General features: G+C 38.1%; 1 protein-coding gene across 2 annotated transcripts; it reads left to right on the top strand.

Moving 5' to 3' along the window:
• The first annotated feature begins 5,474 nt into the window (after positions 1-5,474).
• Positions 5,475-22,861, top strand: LOC130246921 (transmembrane protein 196). Of its 2 annotated transcripts, none has more exons than XM_056480090.1 (4): positions 5,475-5,807; positions 9,034-9,090; positions 18,364-18,618; positions 22,089-22,861. In XM_056480090.1, the coding sequence occupies exons 1-4, from the start codon at positions 5,643-5,645 to the stop codon at positions 22,155-22,157; spliced, it is 546 nt and encodes a 181-aa protein (XP_056336065.1). In that variant the 5' UTR covers positions 5,475-5,642; the 3' UTR covers positions 22,158-22,861. The 2 variants fall into 2 exon arrangements, with proteins under 2 accessions (XP_056336065.1, XP_056336064.1); XM_056480089.1 differs by having other exon boundaries at positions 18,364-18,633.
• Positions 22,862-24,244: the final 1,383 nt, after the last annotated feature.

Genomic DNA, 24,244 nt, shown 5'->3' with positions numbered 1-24,244 from the left:
GTGCGTGTGTGTGTGTGCGTGTGTGTGTGTGCGTGTGTGTATGTGTGTGAAAATGTTTGCTCTTAGTTCAGATTACTTCAAATGAGCTGAAACAACACAGTTCTTGAGTCTTTTGAATTGTTTTATGTTCGATCCACATAAATTTGTAAAAACTAGTAAGTTAATTCCTTCATGTTGTCCCAACAAAAGTCGAATGTGTGGAAAGAAATCACACAGAAATGCCAACTGGCCCAGCCGAGACTCAAAGCAGCAGCCTTCTTGCTGTGAGGCCACAGTGCTAACCACTGAGCCACCGTGCCGCCCTCATCAGAGATACAATTTAAACAGTCTCTGTGGTGTTGCGTGAAAAGATTTTGGAAATTTTCTTGGACACTTTAAAAACATGTCTTGAAATTGTTCCTTATGATGCAAAATTACTATTATTTGATTGGACGGGAATCAGATGACTGATTTTTCTCCTTTAGCCAATCACCATAGACAAGAAGAAAAATGAATTTGGCAGGTTGAAGGAAAATAGTGGAGTGGAGAGAACAATTCCTGAGGAAACCCACTGGATTACAGTAATTTGAATACTTGTAATTGGTTACTTTACACCTCTGTGTGGAATCAGCATGTTTATTTACAATGTGTGTATTTTTTTTGTTGCAATATAATTATATTACCCTTTCCATATAACCATCAAACATGCATCATTCAGGTTTCAGAGAACATTGATTACGCTGTCAGGATTTCTGTAATCGAGCACTATTATTGTGTCTGATTCCCGCACAGCAGCCTATAACTCGTGTCTGCTAATCTGCTGTGGGATTCATCTGTCTGTAATCTTTGACTGATGGCTTTACAGGAGTCCTCCGTCTGCTGAATCATCAATCCACAATGCAGAAGTTTCCCTCTTCATCCACCATGTTTCCCGCTCTCTCTGCTTCACTCTTAATGTAGAGCTGAACTGACTGTCAGTCTGGAGACCTGTTTTTGACGGGTGGTCTTAAAATAGCAAGAGAAGAGGGAGGAGGGGGTGGTGACAGGCTGACACAGTGGTTAGCACTGTCGCCTCACAGCATGAAGGTCACTGGTTCGAGTCCCGGCTGAGCCAGTTGGCGTTTCTGTGTGGAGTTTGCATGTTCTTCCAGCATTGGCGTGGGTTTCCTCCGGGTGCGCCTTGTTTCCCACACAGTCCAAAGACATTCGCTATAGAGGAATTGGGTAAACGAAATTGGTCGTTGTGTATGAGCGTGTGTGTGAATGAGTGTATGTGGGTGTTTCCCAGTACTGGGTTGCGGCTGGAAGAGCATCTAACATGGAAAACTTCTCCTTTTTTAGTATTGTTTTCATGTAAACAGTCCAAGCCAGGCTCATTACAGATATTTACTCAGGTCTACATTTCTGGGGACAGCCAAATACGTAACTGGAGGAACGTCTGCTCGCAGTTTTTGTTTGTGCAAATCCACCAGAGGCCATTGTGTATGCTTTTTGATGATCTCAAATTTCTCTTGCGTGTCCTCTTCCACCAAAAGACGCAATATACACTTCAGCCGACCAGGCCAGCTTGCTGACTGACTGACTGACCGACTGACCCACCCATCCCCATCCCTAAACCCAACCAAGAGTGTTTCAAAAGCAATCTAGAAAAAGAAAGCTGTCACAGCAGTGTGATTTCCCCACATTTTCCATTCTTCGCTGGAACCCAATTTTCACTGTCAACTCAGCCCCGCATCCCAAGTCTATCAGCATACGTGGCAAGCTACTGGGCAAACTGGTAACACCAGAAAAGCCGTCAATACGGAGATAAGTGGTCAGCTGGTAGTGCTAAAAGGAACAGAAGCCGTCGGTAGCGTCATAGCGTTCATTTCAAAGACGAAATGCAGCCAGACGTGCCTCTGGCTACATATTTCGCGCTCTCCAGAAATGTAGAAAGGGGTACGTATCCACAATGAGCCTGTGTTGCAACCATCACCACTGCATTGTTTGTGAGCATTACGGCTTCTTACAGACTTCGGGCAGCGTTTCTATGTTTTGTTTACTATTCTTTCAAACCCCTCCATGTATGAAACCAGGATATGAATTATTTAGAGAAGCCATTTAGCTGAATAAATGAAAATATTTCATTCCAAGACTCCAGCTTTCTTGCAGCCAACCACGAGTAAGTGATATTTTAATGCAAATAAACAAACACTCATTGTGAGTGTGATCGGAGATAACAAAATGCTCTGTCAAATGTTCATTATCGCTCTAGGTAATGCACTGTAATGCTCTCTAGACAATTCTATAGTGCTTCACACAATGTGCCTGAATCTGCTTAGGAATCCATATCCAATAAGCGAAAACACCAGTGTCCATTACAAGCAGATCTCTGGGTGGTTCCTCTCCAGAAATGTTTTGAGGGTCTATATAACTGCATGTTGGTGATGTGTTGGATTCAGTGGGAATACACTACCTGACAAAAGTCTTGTCATCGATCCCAGTTGTAGTAACTTGACTTCTAGTTATAAAAGGGGCAGAAGGTTGATTTTTCTGATGAATCATCTGTTGAACTGCATCCCAAATATCACAAATACTGCAGAAGACCTACTGGAAACAGCATGGACCAAGATTCTCAGAGAAATCAGTCAAGTTTGGTGAAGGAAAAATCATGGTTTGGGGTTACATTCAGTATGGGGGCGTGTGAGAGATCTGCAGAGTGGATGATCAACATCAACAGCCTGAGGTATCAAGATATTTGTGCTGCCCATTACATTACAAACCACAGGAGAGGGTGAATTCTCCAGCAGGATAGCGCTTCTTCTCATACTTCAGCCTCCACATCAAAGCTCCTGAAAGCGAAGAAGGTCAAGGTGCTCCAGGATTGGCCAACCCAGTCACCAGACATGAACATTATTGAGCATGTCTGAAGTAAGATGAAGGAGGAGGCATTGAAGATGAACCCAAAGAGTCTTGATGAACTCTGGGAGTCCTGCAAGAAGGCTTTCTTTGCCATTCCAGATGACTTTATTAATCAGTGATTTGAGTCATTGCAGAGATGTATGGATGCAGTCCTCCAAGCTCATGATGGAGTCAGACACAATATTCATTCTGTTTCCACTTTATATTCTATACTGGACATTATTGAAGGTTCAGTGACAAGACTTTAGTCTAAGCAGAGTCAGACCTTACTGTCCTAATTAAATCATTAACAATCAAGGCATGATCAGATTTTATTGTGGTCAAATAAGCATCATCTAGAGGCCTTTACCTTTCATATCAGCCACTTCTGATACCAAAGGATCAACTAGAAGTCAAGTTATTATTTGCTGTTCCTAAAACTTGGATAGGCGACAACACTTTTGTCAGGTAGTGTATATTCATAAATATAATCACAGTGCATCCTAGAGTGCCCAGAAACAGCATGCTTTATTATTATTATTCTATATAAGGGACTTTTATGTGCACGAACCCACTCAAAAGCTTTCCAATAAAATGTGATTGAATGTCTTAATGCGCTGTGCTGACATGTGGTGTCCAACTCTCTGGTTTTGTCCACTAAACAGACAGAAACACCACAATCAGCTCTTTTATCCACCATTGCATATAACCGTGAGTAAAAGTGTGTGCGCACTGGAGGACTCCTGCGGACTCCGCTGTTTGACCGTTGAGCGATTCACTACTTCCAGATTCGATAAATGAATCACATCACGCAGAGAATCAAATAGGAATTCTTAGTCATGTCACCTATTAATGCATATGCTTGTCTTGCACTCAAAAAACATCATTTATCTGCTTGCTCAAGTTACTTATTAGATTGAGCTGAAACAACACAATTCTTGAGATTTTTTGGGACAACTTAACTGTTTAATGTTCAATCATACCTGTCCTGTATTTTCAGTTCCATCCCGATATCATCCCGTAAAGGTATTTTTCCGTTTTTCTCCCATGTTTTTTATCTTTCTATGAAGGGTGGCAATAAACATTGAAGAGCCGATCCTCCCTTTACGCAACCCATACCGTCGAACCACCAGGGGATGCCCCCTGCTCCTAAATGTGAATTTGTTCAGTGCTTTCATTTTGTTTAGCCATGAAAATACTTAGATATAAAAACGGTGGGATTTCCTTCCCTTCCATTACTGGCGCCGTTGCTCTTATGCAATCCTCAAAACAGTCACGTAGCGGCGCGTGATGGTCAGACGTGCTCCATAGTGATAAATAGATGCTATTTCCTAAATGGATCAATTTTGACCCAGCTGGCCCACATTAGCTAATCATGATCCTCCAATAAAAGGATCCCAAGTCATTATATATATATAGATAGATAGATAGATAGATAGATAGATAGATAGATAGATTGATTGATATAGATATCTATATATATATATATATATATATATATATATATATATATATATATATATATATATATATATATATATATATATATATATATATATATATATATAGTCTTTTAACTCAGAAAGCTTGGGAAAAAGGTTTGGGGAGAGTTATTACAACCTAACAGACGCCTCACGATTTCGGTTTGTTGTCAAACCTGACAGCTGGAGGGGCGTGGTTTAATACGTTAGCCACGCCCAATACCTCCTGACGAATTTAACTGAAAACGAACATGGAGTATTCTGTACATGCGATTTGGGTGCAGACATGTACTTATAATAATAATAATAATAATAATAATAATAATAATAATAATAATAATAATAATAATATCTATACATGTCGATCTTGGTGTTTTTTTTTATACACAAAAAATATTGTCTCAAATGAGCATAAAAGGTTAGGAAATATTCCTTATTTTCACATCCCGATGTTGACCGGTATGTGTTCAATCCACTTCATCGCTTAGAGAAGTTTCATTTTAAACTAGTTTCTAGAGGAGCACGTGCTCATGATTGACCCATTAGCTAATCATGATCCTCCAATAAAAGGATCCCAAGTCACTATATATATATATATATATATATATATATATATATATATATATATATATATATATATATATATATATATATATGTATATCATAGACTGTAAAATATATATATATATATATATATATATATATATATATATATATATATATATATATATATATATATATATATATATATATAGGCTTTTAATTCAGAAAGCTTGGGAAAAGGGTTTGGGGAGAGTTATTACAACCTGACAGACGCCTCACGATTTCTGTTTGTTGTCAAAACTGACAGCTGGATGGGCGTGGTTTAATACGTTAGCCACGCCCAATACCTCCAGACGAATTTAACTGAAAACGAACATGGAGTACATTTTCAGATTTTAATCTTAGATTACAAAGGCAAACTATTTCGTTTTCTTAATGGCATGCACAAATGAGTTGTTCACCGCAAAACTAGCAATCAGTATGCTAAGTTTTGATTTAATTTGTACCCTACTTGATTGTGGGCGTGGCTTTTCCTCTGTCTGTAAACTGAGGCAAATCGGACGGCGTGCGATCAGTAAAGCATGGAAAACAGAGAGAGCAGCAGGAGAGCAAAGTTAATCCAGCGGCTTTTACGCATCATGGAGAGCGTCATCTTCGCGCACTGATCTGTTTTATTCATCTTCTGGATTTAATGTGTTCGGCTTGGGATCTGTGAAGGCATGGAGTAGTGAAGCGGTCAGGAAGGATGCCCGAGCAGAGATGTGCTCCAGCCGGAAGATCATCTGGAGTCTACTGGTGCTGTCGGTGCTGGAGATCGGGCTCGGGGTTTCCAGCATCGCCCTGGGCGCGGTGGGCATCAGCCGGGCAAAAGCGCAGCACAAGACCCAGCAGGGCGACGCTTCTCCGGTATGGAGCGGAGTGTGTGTACGTCTCACTTTCATTTTTAAGTTTTTCTCAGAATAAATTCATAATTTAAACAGCTACACTGTAAGAATATCCGTAAATTAGCAGTTTTCACCTTTTTTTAAATGTGATTCATGTTTTCCCCCCATTTATTTATGAATTTGAGTTGCATTATGGGATCTTCATCTTTCTTCCAACAACTTTAAACCTTGAAAAGATGACTTTTATTAACAATTTTAGTTGTTTAAAGTCATATATTGCGTGGGTTGGTGTTGTATATTAGGCTACGCTACGAAAACCTTGTAATAAACCTTGTAATAAGACTTATTTCTCTACTTATTATTTATTTTACATTCATTATATTATTTCAAACTACTGTAAATGTCAGTAAAAGTCACTTTGTTAAACTATAGAGTTGAATATTCATCATCAAAAGTCGACAGAGCAAGGATCAACATGCAATTAACATAATGCAATTCATATATAATCGGAAAGCAGATCAAATATGGAAACTGTTAATTAATAGATATTTTTACAGTGTATCCAAACTCACAGAGCACTGAATGTTTGTGCAATTAAACTGTTCAAATATTGTATAGAAATAGGCTAATGTTGCATATTAATGTCTTGCACATTTAAAGAATAATGTATCTGCTTGTTTAAATTACTTATTTAAAATGAGCTGAAACAACACAATTCTTTTATGTTCAGTCCAGTTAATCGCTAATAGTTCACTTAATTGATTTGTGTTGGGACAACATGAATGAATTGTGTGGAACCCTGCATTTAGTACAGTGTGGTATTATCATGCAGTACCTGAGATATTGGTGGATAAAGTACTTTAATGTGCCGTTTTACAGTGTTTAACTGAGAAGTTTTAATTTGCTAGAGTATTTCACAAATCATAAGATAGAAGCAGCAAGGAAATGATTAATTTAAAGAAAGAAAAACTCATTTTTAAAGTGTAACGTGATTCTAACCACGGTATAGTTCAGTACTTTTTTGTAAAGTAAATCAGACCTAGCTGAACGAGACCAGTAATGATGTGTGTTTAAATTAAAATAAATAAATAATTAAAATTAAATAATTAATTTATCTTAAATGAATTTTTTTTCTTAATGAATAAACATTGTTTCTTTTTGCGTAAACTTTAAAAAATGGGGTTTTCTCTGGTATTTGTGAAGCTGTATTTTGTTTTTTGGGATGTATGTGAAATCTCCATCATCAGTTCACACTTTAAAAAATGCTGGGTTGCATTAACAACACTGGGTCAAATGAGTAAAAATAATTGGATAAAAAAAAAACATGTCATTTAAATTCATTTATTCATTTTGCCTTAGTCTCTTTATTCATCAGGGGTCACCACAGCGGAATGAACCGCCAACTGTTCCAGCATATGTTTTACTCAGCGGATGCCCTTCCAGCTGCAACCAAGTACTGGGAATCACCCATACACACTCACATGCACACACACACTCATACATTACGGCAAATTTAGTTTATCGAATTCACCTATAGACCTATAAACATTCAGGATGCACATGCAGGGAGGTGGCAGAAAGAAACCGGGAGCGCTAGCATTTACAGCGAGGGAATGACATCCGATGCGGTACAGAGTTTGTTGTTGTCTTAGAAATAAGATATATTGATTACACATTATATACATTATTTAAATAATGCTTTCAGCGTATAATAACAGCTCATCACCCAGTGATAAGCACAGTGATTCTGCAAAATTTACGTTAAAGTGAGCGGCGTTCATCTGACAGGTCCATTTGCGATAGCACGCTCCCAATAGATACTGGATAAGATGAAATGACCAAGCATCCAGCCCCAAATATACAATCTCATTGAAGCTCCACGTGATTTTACAAGAGAGAAGTTAAAGATCTACAAGTCTTTGGATGCCAACAATGTTGTTCTGTGTGGTCATGTGCAAGAAATAATGCTCCATGATTACCAGATTCAACACTATGTAGAGCTAAAAATTATTGATTCTGCCTAGCCAAAGACAAGGAAAGAAGACGGAACTGTACAAGGTCTGGGTAATTAATCACCAACACGCAAAGCGACTGCATTCTGACAGAGAACTACACCTGTACGGCAGGGTGTGTGAACTTACACATAAATGTAAAGTTGGTTTTATATTCGCACATTCAGACTTTCTCCTTAATAATATAATTTCATAAAAGTATTATTAGCAAACTCTAAATAGCGAAATCATATCGAATCAACTCTAATAGTGAAATCGCAGCCAATGACTATCAAACTACAACATTGTTCAGTCAAATAAACAGTGTTAATGTTGTTTTCAAGTCACACTTGCAGGTTATTTCAGACCGAATATTCAAAGTGCCGTGGTAAACAATATAGGGAGTGTGTCACAAGTTGTCACTGAATGAATGTGTGAATATAAAACCAAGTTTACCTTAATAACTTACTTTCACGTTTCATTCTGAGCATTGTGTCTGCAGTTTAATTCACCATGTGTTACTGTTTTTGCTGAAATCATTTCTGCGATCAAAAACGAGTGATGTGTATGATTCAGCATAGCGTGAGCTTACCTGATATAACATGAGAACTGCAGAGTCCAGCATTTATATTCAGGTCCTCACTCCATTCAGCTCCCTTTTAGCCAAAGACGTCTGCAGTTAGCATTAAAGCAGTGTGGTGTACGGTAAAAGTTACGTATTTTATTTTTGGACTATGGAATTTAGCATCCTATCGCACAACACGACACATTTACTATTGCAGCCTGTGGTTTTTTTGCAACCGGGGACCCGTGTGACGTCATGTGTGGCGTAGGTTGGTAATTGGTCTATAGCGCATGTGTTTGGACTGTGGGGGAAACCGGAGCACCCAGAGGAAATCCACGCCAACATGGGGAGAACATGCAAACTCCACACAGAAATGCCAACTGACCCAGCTGGGACTTGAACCAACAACCTTCTTGCTGTGAATCAACAGTTCTAACCACTGAGCCACCATTTCGCCACATCATTTAAATGTAATGTAAAATATGAGTCCATCATTGGGTTATCTATAGCCATCTTTGACCCAATATTGAGTTAATACAACCCAGCATTTTTTTTAACAGCCTATTACTTCATTTGTGTGTATTCATGGCTTATTCTGTTCATTTAAGATCTAATCTGAATTGAGGCGCCCGTTTCTGCATGCTTTCTAGTCTTTCCTTTGGTGGATTTCTAGAAAGGTGATCAAATATGTCTTGTTTTTTCTCTCTTAGTTTCTTCTCTGTGGGCTGTGTGGGATGCTGTGTGCACGGAAGAGGACAGGACTTATTGTGAGTACGCACTTTACTATTTTACTGTACAGATGCAAATACTGCTGTATTGGTCAGCAAATAATCCAGCACACAGTTTGTCATAGGCTGCACAGGGTGGCTCAGTGGTTAGCACAGCAAAAAGGTAGCTGGTTCGAGTCCTTTTCTGTCATTCCTGTGTGGAATTTGCATGTTCTCCCTGTGTTGGTGTAGGTTTCCTCCGGGTGCTCCGGTTTCCCCCACAGTCCAAACACATGCGCTATAGGGGAATTTAGTCAACTAAATTGGCTGTAGTGTATGAGTGTGTGTGCGCGCAAATGTGAGAGTGGGTGTTTCCCAGTGCTGGGTTGCAGCTTTTAAAGGCATCCGCTGCGTAAAACATATGCTGGAATAGTTGGCGGTTCATTCCGCTGTGGCAACCTCTGGTAAATCGGAGACTAAGCTGAAGGAGAATGAATAAATGAATGAAGTTTGGTGATTTATTTTTTCTAAAATGACCCCAACATAACAAAAAAAATTAATAATTTTCACATTTTCATGAAGGCTGAACACATTTAGGCTACAGTGTTTGTCCTTCAGGTAAATTTTGAGCCTCCAGCTATAAAACCATTTTTTTACACCTCAAAAACTAATAAAAAAAAAAATATTCAAAGATGATTCCTTGGTTTTACAATTTTTTTAAAGGTAAGTAGTTGCAAACAAATGATTTGGGCTGAATTTAAACAAACAAATTAAGTCAAAAATTAACAATTGTGCAGAAATCATTGTTTTCAGTGTAGCATACACACACATGCACACTCCAACACACACTCAATAAGAATCTGCTGCTTCAATGTTTCTGAATGCTCTCTTGCTATCCTTTTTTGCTTATACAAGTACTTTTAGCATTAGAAAATACACCCTTTACTATTGACCTTATTCTTCAATGCGGAAGTGCGCGCGTTTTTGCGATTGTTTTAGAACTTCTGATTCAGTTGCCTATTGGAGAAGTGACTAGAAATAATAAACGGCAAAAAACGGTCAAACTACTTACTCTACAAACAAGTGTTTGCATGACAATACAGACAAAGTAGAATAATGTAATAAGAAAATATCAGTTTGCAACACCCAGCAGCAAAACGAGCAGTTTTTAACGTTTAAAAATGAATGGAAGTGAATGAGACCGGAAGTTTCGAGCCAAAATGATTCAAATGGCTGCGCCCACTCGTACGCGGAGAATAAGGTGAATAGTTTCCAACTTTAAACACTGATGAAAAACTCCACACCGATGAGGAAAAATCTAAACATTCATTGAGAGTTTGTGATAAAGATGAGCTTCTTTCTTCATGCAAAATAGATTTGAGGATTGAAATGAAATGTACTGTTGAAGTCAAAATGATTCGCCCTCCTGTGAATTAAATATTTCCCAAACGCTGGTTAACAGAGCAAGGAAATGTTCACAGTATTTCCTATAATGTTTTTTCTTCTGGAGAAAGTCTTACTTGTTTTATTTCAGCTAGAATAAAAGCAGTTTTAAATTTTTTAACCCATTTTAAGGTCAATATTATTAGCCCCCTTAAACAATATTTGTTTACAATTGTCTACAAAACAAACCACTGTTATACAATGACTTGCCTAGTTAACCTAATTAACCTAGTTAAGCCTTTAAATGTCACTTTAAGCTGAATACTAGTATCTTGTGTAAGTGCTGTTATCAAGCATGTTTGCACATTTATTTACATATTTGTTTCATATTTCATTCTTTAGTAATTTAAGGTTATAATAATTTGTATTAATTTAGCTGAAGTGTATTTATAAATGTAAAGGTGTTGGAAGGTTTAAATGTGTTATTTCATTTGTCGTATTATAAGACATTTAATATAGAAACGTGTCACTTTAAGGAAATGATGTGTAATGTGAGTGACTTGTTTATGAATCGCCGGATAGACGGACGATGAACAGACGCATGTCAATGCTGTGTAAAGTTACATGCGTTTAAGGAGCTTAAAGTTGCTGTTGTCATAAGTCAAAAGGGACAGTGAAGAAGACTTTATTAAACCAAGGACGCTCTTTTCATGACAAGCGACCAACAAGGTATTTGTTTTGCTTAATGTATTAGATAATCGTGGTTTGTATAATTTCTTATACGTTTGTACTGTGTTTATTTACTAATATAGTTCTCACGGCGTCAGGCGCAAAGCACATTATGGACGACCTTAAATAAACGCGCGTTCTGGAGAAACAACCTGTGTCTGTGTTGTTGTGAAGAGAGTTACATCTTGAAGAATATCTAGTCTAATATTATTTACTGTCATCATGGCAAAGATTAAAGAAATCAGTTATTAAAAATGAGTTATTAAAACTATTATGATTAGAAATGTGTTGAAATTGTATGGAGAGAGATTAGACTCAATAATAATTGACGCAAAAGACACGATGTACACATGCGTAGCCAAATTCACGTACGTAAAATATTTATTTATACTTACAAAAACAATTCACATGCACAAAATAAAAATACATTTTCATAAAACACGTTTCACAAATGCAAAACACCATTTGCAAATATATAAGAGTGTACAAAAAGTTTTGAATGTTTAAAATTCACGAGTTCATCCTGAATGAGAATGTGCAAATCCTCTCTCACGTACGACTCACCCTGAATACGAGTGTGTGCATTTTTGAGACTCTCCTGTCAGCACACACCTCCCACGTGAGTCACTCGTGCCCTGTAGCCAATAAGATGCGAGCTTACTGTTCAACCAATCACAACTCCCTGAGAACGCGGGAATGACCGAAGCGCTTCACTGTGCGCACCATTTGCGCAGTCTGACTTAATTAACGGAGATGATCAGAATCAAATTAGTTCATCCCTAACATAATTTAAACAACAAGGTTTGTTCAAATTACAACATGGCGGCTAATACAAGATGCTTTGCACATTTATTACTATACACTTAAATTAGCATAGACTTAAAACAAGCACTTTTCTATTGAGTTACTTAAAATACACTCAGATTCTACTATAAAAAGCGTATACACAAACTAGTATTAAACAGTATTGACTTACAGGAGTATCCGCCATGTTGGTTAGAGGAACAGACTGCGCAAAAGGAGCGCAGAGTGGTTGACATCGAGTACAGCTCTCATCTGATTGGCTGAGAGGTACGAGTTGCCTGTTTCTGGCAGGAAAGTCTCAAAAATGCACACACTCGTATTCAGGGTGAGTCGTACGTGAGAGAGGATTTGCACATTCTCATTCAGGATGAACTCGTGAATTTTCAACATTCAAAACTTTTTGTACACTCTTATATATTTGCAAATGGTGTTTTGCATTTGTGAAACGTGTTTTATGAAAATGTATTTTTATTTTGTGCATGTGAACTGTTTTTGTAAGTATAAATAAATATTTTACGTACGTGAATTTGGCTACGCATGTGTACATTGTGTCTTTTGCGTGAATTATTATTGAGTCTAATCTCTCTCCATAAAATTGAGGAGAAAAAATATATACAGGAGGGCTAATAATTCTGACTTCAACTGTATCTGCTTTATATTAGGCATGGGTCTCAAACTGGATTCCTGGAGGGCTGAATCTCTGCACAGTTTTACTGAAACCCTAATCAAACACAGCTGATGCAACGAATCAAGGTGTTCAAGACTCTTTTAAACAACTTGATTATCTGGATCAGCTGTGTTTGATTATGGTTGGAGCAAAATTGTGCAGAGCTGCGGCCCTCCAGGAATCCAGTTTGAGACCTGTGATATTAGGGGTTAAGAAAAGGTTACTCATTTTTAACCTGAAGGTGTAGACAGAATTCTAGGACAACACAACGGGTTAAGAAGCTAACGTAGGACAGTACTAGTTTGTTTGGGGTGTGAGTACAGTATATAGATGCACATGGCCATGAATGAGAGCGTCTGAATATCCCAGGACACTTCACTGCAGATTGAATTAGTCGCCCCGGCGGAGAGTGTTAATCGCAAATCGATACCGAAGTGAAACTTTAGTCTGAGAGATCTCTCCTGTCCGGCTCTCCTCTTGTCTCTTTTCACATCATTGCTTGTTTTTCCCTTTGATTTCTTGTGTTCGGGCTTTCAGCTTTGTCCTCAAACATGCTTCCACCGTTTGGCATTTCATCCCTCAGCCTTTCCTGCTGATTGATTTTTGTTTCGTGCTCTGCTGTAATGTTATTGTGCGGCTAAAAGGAAAAAGCGTCTGTGTAATGGCTGCGGATTCCTGACAGTAACGTCAGGAGCTACTCAAGAACACTTAAGCGTTTGGTCTGTAGAGTCATATTGACTTTTAGCCCCTGTGGAGAGCAAGGTTCAGATGCTTAAACAGCCGACAGAAAGTGCAGAAAGAGTGTGATCCTCTCCAGTGTGTAATATGATAGGAGCTGCGTTATGAATGAAACACTAGCATAATAGTAGTATTTTAGCATAGTATTTTGTTTTACGGTGTATAATAATAATAATAAGATGTGATATTTGTACGATATGCATTTTAAACAGAATTTAAAAAATGATTTTTGCTGCTTGTTCAAGCGACTTATTTTAATATGAGTTTAAACAACAAAATTTTTTTGAGGGGGGGGGGGGGGGGGGGGCAACTTAAGTATTTTATGTTCAATCCACTTAAATTTGTAAAAACAATTAAAGTAACTTAATCGAATTGTGTTGGGATGGCATAAAAACATCACAGGCTCATTGTGAATACATACCCCCGTATACATGAGCAATATGACACTCTTAGCAGTGCGATATGGCTGTATATCAGCATGGGTGGGAGACGTGCGTTCGCTTGAGGCAGCAGGCCGAGTGCCTTAGTGTCCCACCAGCGACGATATACAGCCATATTGCACTGCTACGAGTGTGATATTGCGTGTATACAACAGTTTGACAACACAATCGGGTTTATAAAATAGAAAATCAAACACGGAGAGTTTCAAGAACCCTTTTGTAAGAGGAACTACTTTCCTCCGCCAATCATTCACATCAGCAGACGGTCAGAACAGCAGAAACCGTTACTCATTCATCAACATCACTTTAGAATGAGTTTCTAGCGTAATGTCTAAAGTGACGACAAAACAGGTGATTTTACTCACGTTTTAGGATTATAAGGCTGAACGGCATGAAATGCCATCAGTCTACAGAGATTTCATTCATGAAATCACAAAAATTAACCCCGAAAAATCAAAGCAAAGTAAACAGTTCCAGATTACTATTGTCTAAATACAGCAATACAAAATTTAAAAGGAGAGAGATCGACTTAGAATGTCACGTGCCTTTTCTGTAACGGTTGACGCTGCCGAGGGCTTTCTTTTCGCGCTACCAGCTGACCGCTTACGTCTGTGTGAATGGCTTCAGTCAGTCGGTCAGTCATCAGTCGGCCTTTGGTGGATTTAGCTAAGAAAAGCAGGCACTCGCAAGAGTAATTTCAGATCTCAAAAAGCGTACCCAGCAGCCTCTAGTGGATTTAAGAAAACAAAAAGTGCAAAAAATGTACCTCCTGAGACCTATTTTGTGCTCTCCAGAAATGTACACAGGGATGCGTATCATAATGAGCCTGGGTTGCATGAAGGGATTATGTGGAACCCTGCATTTTTTACAGTGTAATTTTTCAAATATGGGACTAAGCACCACTTAAATTAAATTAAATTAAACAGACATTTCTTGGAGATTAGTGTAGTGATTAAAGCTTTTAGTGTTATTTTAATGATTAATTTTAATAATATGTATACATGCAATGCACGACTGTTGACCACAAAACCAGTCATAATAAGCGGTAATAGTTAATAATCTGTCCAATGATGTGTGGTTTGTTAGAGTAGGACAATATTTAGCAGAGATACAACTATTATTTGAACATCTGGAATCTGATTTTGACAATATTTACAGTGGGGGGTGGGTGACACAGTGGCTCAGTGGTTAGCGCTGTCGCCTCACAGCAAGAAGGTCACTGGTTCGAGTCCCGGCAGTGCCAGTTGGCATTATTGTTTGGAGTTTGTATGTTCTCTCCGTGTTGGCGTGGGTTTCCTCCGGGCGCTCCCCACAGTCCAAACACATGTGCTATAGGGGAATTGAATAAAATAAATTGGCCGTAGTGGATGAGTGTGAGAGTGTATGAGTGTTTCCCAGAACTGGGTTGCAGCTGGAAGGGCATTCGCTGTGTAAAGCATATGCTGGATAAGTTGACGGTTCATTTTGGCATAAAAGAAAAATCTGTAATTTTGCCCCATACAGTGTGTTTTTGGCCATTGACAACAATATGCTTGTGCAACATAAGATATGATGTGCAATTCTGTGTGCCTTTATTACTTTAATATTAAATGCATGCAATATGTGTTGTTATTGTAATATTTTGTGCATGCAAAATGTGTTATTCAATATTGAGTACATTTTATTAGCATTTATTGTATACACAGTATGCAATATTATTTAGCAATAGTACTACTGGTATTGCTATTATATTGTATGTTACTTTTGTAAAGATGTGTGCATGCATAATGCATTATTATTTGAATGACATAAACATGCAATATGCATTATTAGGTAGCACTTTACATGTTAATGTACTTACATGAACAATGAACAACACATTCAGTGCAGTGTTAATAAAAATAGAGTTGTTATTTCATATTTACTGTGTGTTGACATGCATGAATTTGGATTTCAGTAATGCATCAGTAAATGTTGAACTATAATTAATAATTCCTGTATTGGTCGTTATAGGTTCATGTTAATAAATACATAAACTAACGAAACCTTATTGTAAAGTGTGACCCATTATTATAATGGAATAATTGAGAAAAATTACATAGAATGACTGCAATTTCGCTAATTTATTTATTTAAAGTACACTGTTAACAAATTCCTGCTAAATTTACAGTAACTCACTGTAAATTAGTAGCAGCACAAATACTGTATTTACATTTATAGCACCATTTGTCATGCTCTATATGTATTTACAGGGCTGTATGTATATCTTTACTACAGTAATTTTCAGAATGCAACTTTAAAATACAGTAACATACCGTATTACTGTCCTATAGTAAAATACAGTTGATATTACAGTTAAATACTGTGCAGTTTACAAAAATCGTTAACAGTGTAGTAAAAAAGAAACATTGGCAGTCACATGCTCATAATGCATTGTGCATTTAATTCCGTGTAAGTGACGTTTTTAACAAAAACATTATTTTATTTTTTATTTATATTAAAACTGCATAAGCAGTGGATTGTAGATGAGCATACGGCAGCAGTTCCGGCACACTGCCTGTGCTTGTTCATCCAGGATAATGTGTTAATGTGCTGCTGTGCTGGACGGTCAGAAGTTCTTGTGTAATTTGAGGTCAGATCTGTCCTGAAGTGTTGAGGTGGCAGTTTTTTACCGCTGGCGGATAAACTCACTGTCTGGACGGTGGTCTGACCGATTACAAACTCACAGAGCAGCACAATCCATTCTCCGGCACACAAGGGTTTCGTCTTCATCATCCGTATATAGTATTTCTGCTGTGCCGGACGCTTTCCCGGTAAAATTCTTTGACCTTTATGAGCATAGAAATCAGTCGGAAACTGCATAGCAACACCTTAAAACATTAGGGCTGTCCATTTTGCCAAAATGTGCTATAGTAAAGTTTAAATTTTTAGAGAAATAGTGCAATAATTGATTTTAATTAATAATTATAAATTTAGTTATTATTAATTTAATATATACTATAGCTACACTTTATATTTAAAGGGCACCTATTATGCAAAAATCACTTTTATAAGGGGTTTAAACACAGTTGTGTGTGAATATAAGCAGCTTCTAATGGTAAATATTTATTAATTGTATTGTTTATAATCAGACTTGATATAAACAGTCTGCAGAAACACTTTGATTGACATTCTCCCTTTGTATGCATCATCAGAGGGGGAAAGCCCCGCCCACTAGTGACCACCTCTCCCTCATTAGCATAGGACGTTAGTCTTGTTTTTGAATCTGCCACCATGCTGACACGCAGGCATTTATAGCTCCGCCCTCTTCTGAAAAGAGGCTCATTTGAATTTAAAGCGACAGTCACCTAAAGGTCTATAAGGGTCAGTTTCAGAGAGTTAAAACAATATTAGTGTGGTATTTTGAGCTGAAACTTCACACGCACACACTAGGGACATCAGAGACTTATTTTACATCTCGTAAAAAAGGGCATAACGGCTCTCCTATAAATTGCACATGCAACATATGTGTGTTTATTTGAATGCTTTAAATGCATTTATTTTATTATTATTTAAATACTGTATCCATGCAGCATGTTTTTTATATCATATAATTGCAATATGCAATTAAAAATAATTTATGCATGCAGAATGTGTTGTTTTTAAATGGAAAGCATGCATATGCATGGTTATTTTAGTGCATGCAAGCAATATGCGATATACTGTATGCATGCAGTGTATATGTTACTATTGTATTGGCGAATGCATGTGATACTATAAGCGTTACTGTAATATTGAAAGCATGCAGATTCATATCTGGATGCTTTCAGTATTAAATGCATGTGATATGCGTGCAAATAATAATAATATTGAAATATTAAAATATTACTGAAAGCATGCAGATATCCATGATCATTTCAATGCAGCAAGCCTGTATTAGTAATTTAATATGCATTATTTCATGCATAAATGCAGTGTTATTTTATGATATGTGTATTTTGTTTTGATTATTTTAATATGTTAATATTATTTTATTACAGTAAGCCCACGGTGTGCATTGTTATTCTGAAACTGTTAACATGCAGCATATGTTACTGTTTGAATGCATGCAGTAGGCATCCATATGATATATAATCATATATAAATACTCATTCTTGAGGTGCAGATGATCACAGAGAGTTGGAAGAGATCTTTTAATCCCAGTTTCTTTGCAAATCCTGTTCTGTGGACATGTTTATATATATTACTATGGAGACATGTTAATAAACGACTGTCAATCAATTCGGTGGGCGGTGTAAACAGCACTCCTGTGTCACGTTGTGATGGGCCTCGAAGTCACTGTGATTTGGATCCTAATTTAATGTCAGGAAATTGTTATAAAAGAGACTTCTTGTGTTTATATCACCCCAAAATGACTGTGGACACACTATACCTACACATGATTCTCTCCAAAACTGCGTCCAAAAGTTGATTTTCCATCATAGGTGCCCTAATCTTAACTAACATGACCAAATACTGTATTGTTCATTGTTTGTTCATGTTAATAAATGCATTATCTACTGCAATCTTATTGTAAAGTGTTACCCTAACATGCATGTTTGCTCTGTCCCTCAGATGATATTGTTTTCGTCCTGCTGCATTTGTGGGTTGATCTGCGGCATCCTGAACTTCCAGTTTGTGCGAGCGCTGGTCAAGCGTCCGGACACCATGCGCTCTCTCCATCTGGCCGTCATGTCTCTGGCGTGTTTGGGCATCAGCAGCTGCACTCTGTCCACATGGCTGACCTGCAGACTGGCCAGCAGCGAACAGCAGCGCATGTTTCTGGAGAGAGAGCATTCGCTGCATCACTCGCATGAAATGGCAGAGAAGGTACGCCTGGAGCCGGTATGTTTGTTCAGTCTGCATGTGTGTGTTGGTCTCACACACTTCAGTTTCTCAACATTCATCTTTTATTTGTATAAATATACAGTTGAAGTCAAAGTTATTAGCCCTTATTTTCTTTTTCAAATATTTCCCAAATGATGTTTAACAGATTCAGGAATTTTTCACAGTATTTCCTATAATATTTTTTCTTCCGGAGAAAGTCTTATTTGTTTTATTCCGGCTAGAATAAAAGCAGATTTTATTTGTTTTATAACCATTTTAAGGTCAATATTCCATTAAGTGAAGTTTCATAAACTAATTTCGAGAGGAGCACGTGATATGATTGAGCACGTCTGGCCACTCATCTGTAATCAGTAATTATCCAATCAGAGTGATCCTAGTTTACTATAAATGGATCATTTTCTCCCTACTGCTCTATATTCGTTTGAAAGAATCCCCCCTTCCACCCCATCTCCTCCTTTTCCTCCCTTTTCTAAAGGGGGAGCTCTCGAGACCTACCTGATCTCGGATCTCCTGATATGCTTATCGACCGGGCGGGAGCCCTGGGCTCAAATATCTCCGAGCTCAGGGTTCTCTCCCGGGACAGCATGCCAAACCTGCTTTATACGCCAAGCATATCTAAGTGGGAACTCTTGAAACAGAAATTGGGGAAAAATATAGGGGAGGGCTAATAATTGTGACTTCAATGTTTCTGGAATTAGTGTTATAGATTTGATGCATGTTGTTCTAAATAATGAATACAACACAGGCTCATTTTGAAAACGTAGCCCTATATACATTACTGGAGATCGCGAAATATGTAGCCAGAAGTAATCATGGCTGCATTTCGTCTTTAAAACTAACGTTATGGTGTGGTAAGATGCTCACCTGCTGACCGCTCACCTTCGCGTGGGTAGCTTTTCCGCTGTTACCAGTTTGTCCAGTAGCTCGCCGCGTACGTCAGTGGACTTGAGACGCAGAGAGAAGTTAACTGCGATGACGGGGTTCGAGTCTGGCGAAGAACAGTTTCAGGTTAAAGAAAAGCCCAAATATAAAATAATCAAGTAAATAACAGGGTGAGAATGTGGTAAAATCTGAAAGTGTGGTAAAAATCAGGCGAGGGCTTTTCTGTTTTCTAGATTGCTTTTTAAAACACTATTGATTGGGTTTAGGGAAAGGGGTGATCGAGTTAATCCGTGCTTATGAAAATACTATCGGTTGGGTTTACGGAAGGGGGTGGGTGGGGGTATTGGTCGGTCGGTCAGTCAGCCGACTGCGGCCTCTGGTGGATTTACACGAGAACAGGCGTGAATGGCACTCGTGGGAGAAATTTGAGATCTCAAAAAGTGTCGTCTGGTGGATTCACAAAAACAAAAACTGCAAAAAAAAAAAAAAAAAACGAATTTCCTGGGACATATTTGGCGCTCTCCAGAAATCTATATAGCAGTACGTTTTCAGAATGAGCCTGGGTTGAATGAATTGATTCATATACTTTTCATTAAAATGCAATGATTGTGATATTTTCAGCTGATGTCATGTAATGTATAGCATTTTATAATTGTGTAGAGCTGCTATACACTGTAAAACAAATGTGTCAATGAACAGTTTCCATATTTTGTGTGTTTTCTGTGTATTTACGGTTGTGAATTGGATTATGGGATGTTGATCTCTGCTCGGTCTAATTTTGATGTCGAAAATTCAACTCCACAGTTTAACAAAGTGACTTTTAGTGACATTTTAGTAGTTTGAAATAATAAAAGAAGTAATATATAGAGAAATAAGTCTGTATAATAGCAGAAAATGTGCTGCAGTTTATTACAAGGTTTTTGTAGCGTAATATACACAACATTAACCCAGACAATATAGCACTGCAAACAAGGCATGGGCTGGTATAAGATTCTGATGGTATGATAACCTTTGATAAAGATATCACGGTTTCATGATATCATGATATTATGATTACTGCTCTAAAATATATGCTTTTTAAATGTCTGGGTTAAAAACAAAAACTTTTTAGCCTTTTGAACACAATATATTTTATTTTGAGAAACATTTAAAATATTTTGGAAGAGTAAACATGTCAGGCTAAATTAATTATTGACTTCTGCTGTCGTCTTTTGTTTCAAAAACAGATTTTTTTTGCTATTTAAAACAGCATCTTTAGATATATATATATATATATTTGCTGGAGATACGGTTGTCCTAAAAACAAAACAAAACAAAAAAAACAAAATTAAAAATCGTACACATACCTTAGGAAAGGTATTGCAGAAAATTTTGACGGTTTTAAAACCTTGACATTTCCAAACCGCGGTATACCTTGAAAATGGTTATCGTCCCATGTCTACTGCAAACTATTAAAAATGTTCACATAAAAGTCACATTTTCAAGGTTAATAGCCTAGTGGTTAGTGCACCAACATATGGTGCAGCAGCACATCAGGGCGTCCCGAGTTCGAATCCCAGCTCAAGGACATTTACCAGCCCTATCCCCCTCTCTCTCTCTCACCAACTTTGCTTCCTGTCTCATTACTGTCTTATCTAACAAAGGCAAAAAGGCCAAAAAAAAGAGGGATTTAAAAAACATGAATCAGTTAGTGCAATAGCCTAGTGGTTAGTGCACCGACATATGGTGCAGCAGCACATCAGGGTGTCCCGAGTTCAAATCCCAGCTCGAGGACATTTACCAACCCTACCCCCCTCTCTCTCTCTCTCCAACTTCGCTTCCTGTCTCATTACTGTCCTATCTAACAAAGGCAAAAAGGCCAAAAAAAAGAGGGATTTAAAAAACATGAATCATAAAATACCCAAAACTGCCGAAAACTTAAACATAAAACCGAAAACTGCTAATTTATGGATATTTTTTACATTGTAGGACTTTTTGGTGGCTGAAAAGTTGTTGATGTATCATTATAAGCCATCGGATCGGATGTTTTGTAAATGTAAATGTTGACTAGTACATTAGCATACCTTCTTGAGAGTCTTTGTGTCTGGTGTTTACTGTCTTCTGTTTTTTGTGCGTTATTTAATTATGATGTCACATTTAGAGAGTTGCCCCAACTTAAAGGCTAACAAAACCTACTATTCAAATGTGTTTGGGCTGTGGGGGAAACCGGAGCACCCGGAGGAAACCCACATCAACACGAGGAGAACATGCAAACTCCACATAGAAATGCCAACTGACTCAGCTAGGACTCGAACCAGTGACCTTCTTGCTGTGAGGTGACAGTGCTAACCACTGAGCCACCACGTCGCCTGATTTAAATGCATAAATAAATATATAAACAACCAAACAGTGCGAGTATATGTTGTCGTGCACTGTTTACTCTACAAGCACACAGTGTTTGGAAAATGTCCAATCTTACAGTCTCTATAAATGTCAGTTTCTCTCTCCTGCCGGTTTGAGTGTGTATATGTGTGTGTGTGTGTGTGTGTGTGTGCGTCTCAAACTCTGCCGTGTGTTTGTCTGTATTGCAGGAGGTTTTGGACAACACCAGCAACGGCATCTCTCAAATCTCCTACAGTGGACGCAGCGCCTCTCCATGACAGATCTCCACCCACTCGCTCCACACAGCACAAGCCTCACCCCTGATTGGCTGAGCCGGCTGACAGCGCTTCACTCTGACTGGCTGAGTCCGACTGACAGCGCTTCACTCTGATTGGCTGAGTCGAGCTGACAGATGACATTCTCCAGTCAGTGTCCATTTACCTGACGACCTCAGTGTAGGTCAGAACTGAAGACCTTGACAACCAGCGCTCGGAAATCTGACATCCGAGTCCGAAAACAAGCATGCAAAAATCTCTCCTCTCTCTCTCTCTTCTCTCTCTCTGTGACTCTTCATATTAGGTTTTTATTCAGTCAAAAAATGACTTCTGCTGCTTGTTGAAACTACTTATTTAACCCTTGTGTGCTGCTGGGGATGTTTTCATCCACTCTGGGGTGATTTTGAGTCTAAATTTGGCCACAACTTTCTCTGTGTTTCAGAAAATTGAACGATTTTTGCTGACAAATCTTATTTTGACACATATTTTGGAGAAAGTGCTTTGAAATGTAAAAAAAAAAAATTAAATTAACAATACACTCTGGGCAAATTGGCTACCCTTTCATTATGTTGGGGGCTGTTTTTGCCCCATTGACTTCCATTATAATCAGAGTTTTTGATTTCAAAGCCATGACAGCATATAATCATGCAGTCTTGACAGATGCTGGCTTCCGCTATTGGGAAGAGGTACAATTCGTCATTTTTACTATTGATCATTAGTTGCAGTGAAAAAAGGATTAGTTTCTGCCTTCTACACTACCTGACAAAAGTCTTGTCGTCGATCCCAGTTGTAATAACTCGACTTCTAGTTAATAATTTGGAAAAGTGTCAGAAAGTAGATTTTTTCCATGAATGATCTGTTGAACTGCATCACAATCATCACAAATACTGCAGAAGACCTACTGGAACCAGCATGGACCAAGATTCTCACAGAAATCAGTCAAGTTTGGTGAAGGAAAAATCATGGTTTGCGGTTACATTCAGTATGGGGGCGTGCGAGAGATCTGCAGAGTGGATGATCAACATCAACAGCCTGAGGTATCAAGACATTTGTGCTGCCCATTACATTACAAACCACAGGAGAGGGCAAATTCTCCAGCAGGATAGCGCTCCTTCTCATACTTCAACCTCCACATCAAACTTCCTGAAAGCAAAGAAGGTCAAGGTGCTCCAGGATTGGCCAGCACAGTCACCAGACATGAACATTATTGAGCATGTATGGGGTAAGATGAAGGAGGAGGCATTGAAGATGAATCCAAAGAGTCCTGATGAACTCTGGGAGTCCTGCAAGAACGCTTTCTTTGCCATTCCAGATGACTTTATTAATCAGTGATTTGAGTCATTGCAGAGATGTATGGATGCAGTCCTCCAAGCTCATGATGGAGTCAGACACAATCTTCATTCTGTTTCCACTTTATATTTTATACTGGACATTATTTCTGTTCAGTGACAAGACTTTTGTCTAAGCAAAGTCAGACCTTACTGTCCTAATGAAATCATTAATAATCAAGGCATGATCAGATTTTATTGTGGTAGAATAAGCGTAATTTAGAGGCCTTTGCCTTTCATATAAGCCACTTCTGATACCAAATGATCAACTAGAAGTCAAGTTATAATTTGTTGTTCCTAAAACTTGGATAGGCGACAACACTTTTGTCAGAAAGTGTGTAGTGTGTGTGTGTGTGTGAGAGAGAGCGAGAGACATTTGCACACTTATCTTGATATGTCTGAGAAAATCAAAATAAGCAGCTTAGCTCTCAGAACAGAGTAAACACATTAAGTGTATTTCTGCACACACACTATAATCTGCTGCTTTACTTCACTGAACTCCATATAAAAGTCAGACACTTGTTTACACAGGCCTATCTAAAGGGTTAATGCTGCCAACAGATGATCAACAGTAAAAAATTACACATTGTACCTCTTCCCAACAGGGAAAACCACCAACAATCAAGAATGCATGATTATACGCTCTCATAGTATTGCAATCAAAAAAAGGAATTGTAATGGAAGTCAATGGGGCAAAAACAGCCCCCAACATAATGAAAGAGGAGTCAATTTGAACAGTGCACAATGGATGAAATGAGTTGA

Source organism: Danio aesculapii, chromosome 19 (genome assembly GCF_903798145.1).
Source record: "Danio aesculapii chromosome 19, fDanAes4.1, whole genome shotgun sequence".
In the NCBI taxonomy this organism is placed as follows: Eukaryota; Metazoa; Chordata; class Actinopteri; order Cypriniformes; family Danionidae; genus Danio; species Danio aesculapii.
The sequence above is the reverse complement of the archived record's forward strand: the minus strand, read 5'-3'. Positions and strand labels throughout refer to the sequence as shown.

Excerpts from the sequence above, each read along its gene's own strand:
- LOC130246921 (XM_056480089.1), top strand. The coding sequence starts at position 5,643 with ATGTGCTCCAGCCGGAAGATCATCTGGAGTCTACTGGTGCTGTCGGTG. Across the intron at positions 5,808-9,033 it reads CGGTATGGAGCGGAGTGTGT|TTTCTTCTCTGTGGGCTGTG; the intron begins GTACGTCTCACT and ends TTTCTCTCTTAG. Across the intron at positions 18,634-22,088 it reads AGAAGGTACGCCTGGAGCCG|GAGGTTTTGGACAACACCAG; the intron begins GTATGTTTGTTC and ends TCTGTATTGCAG.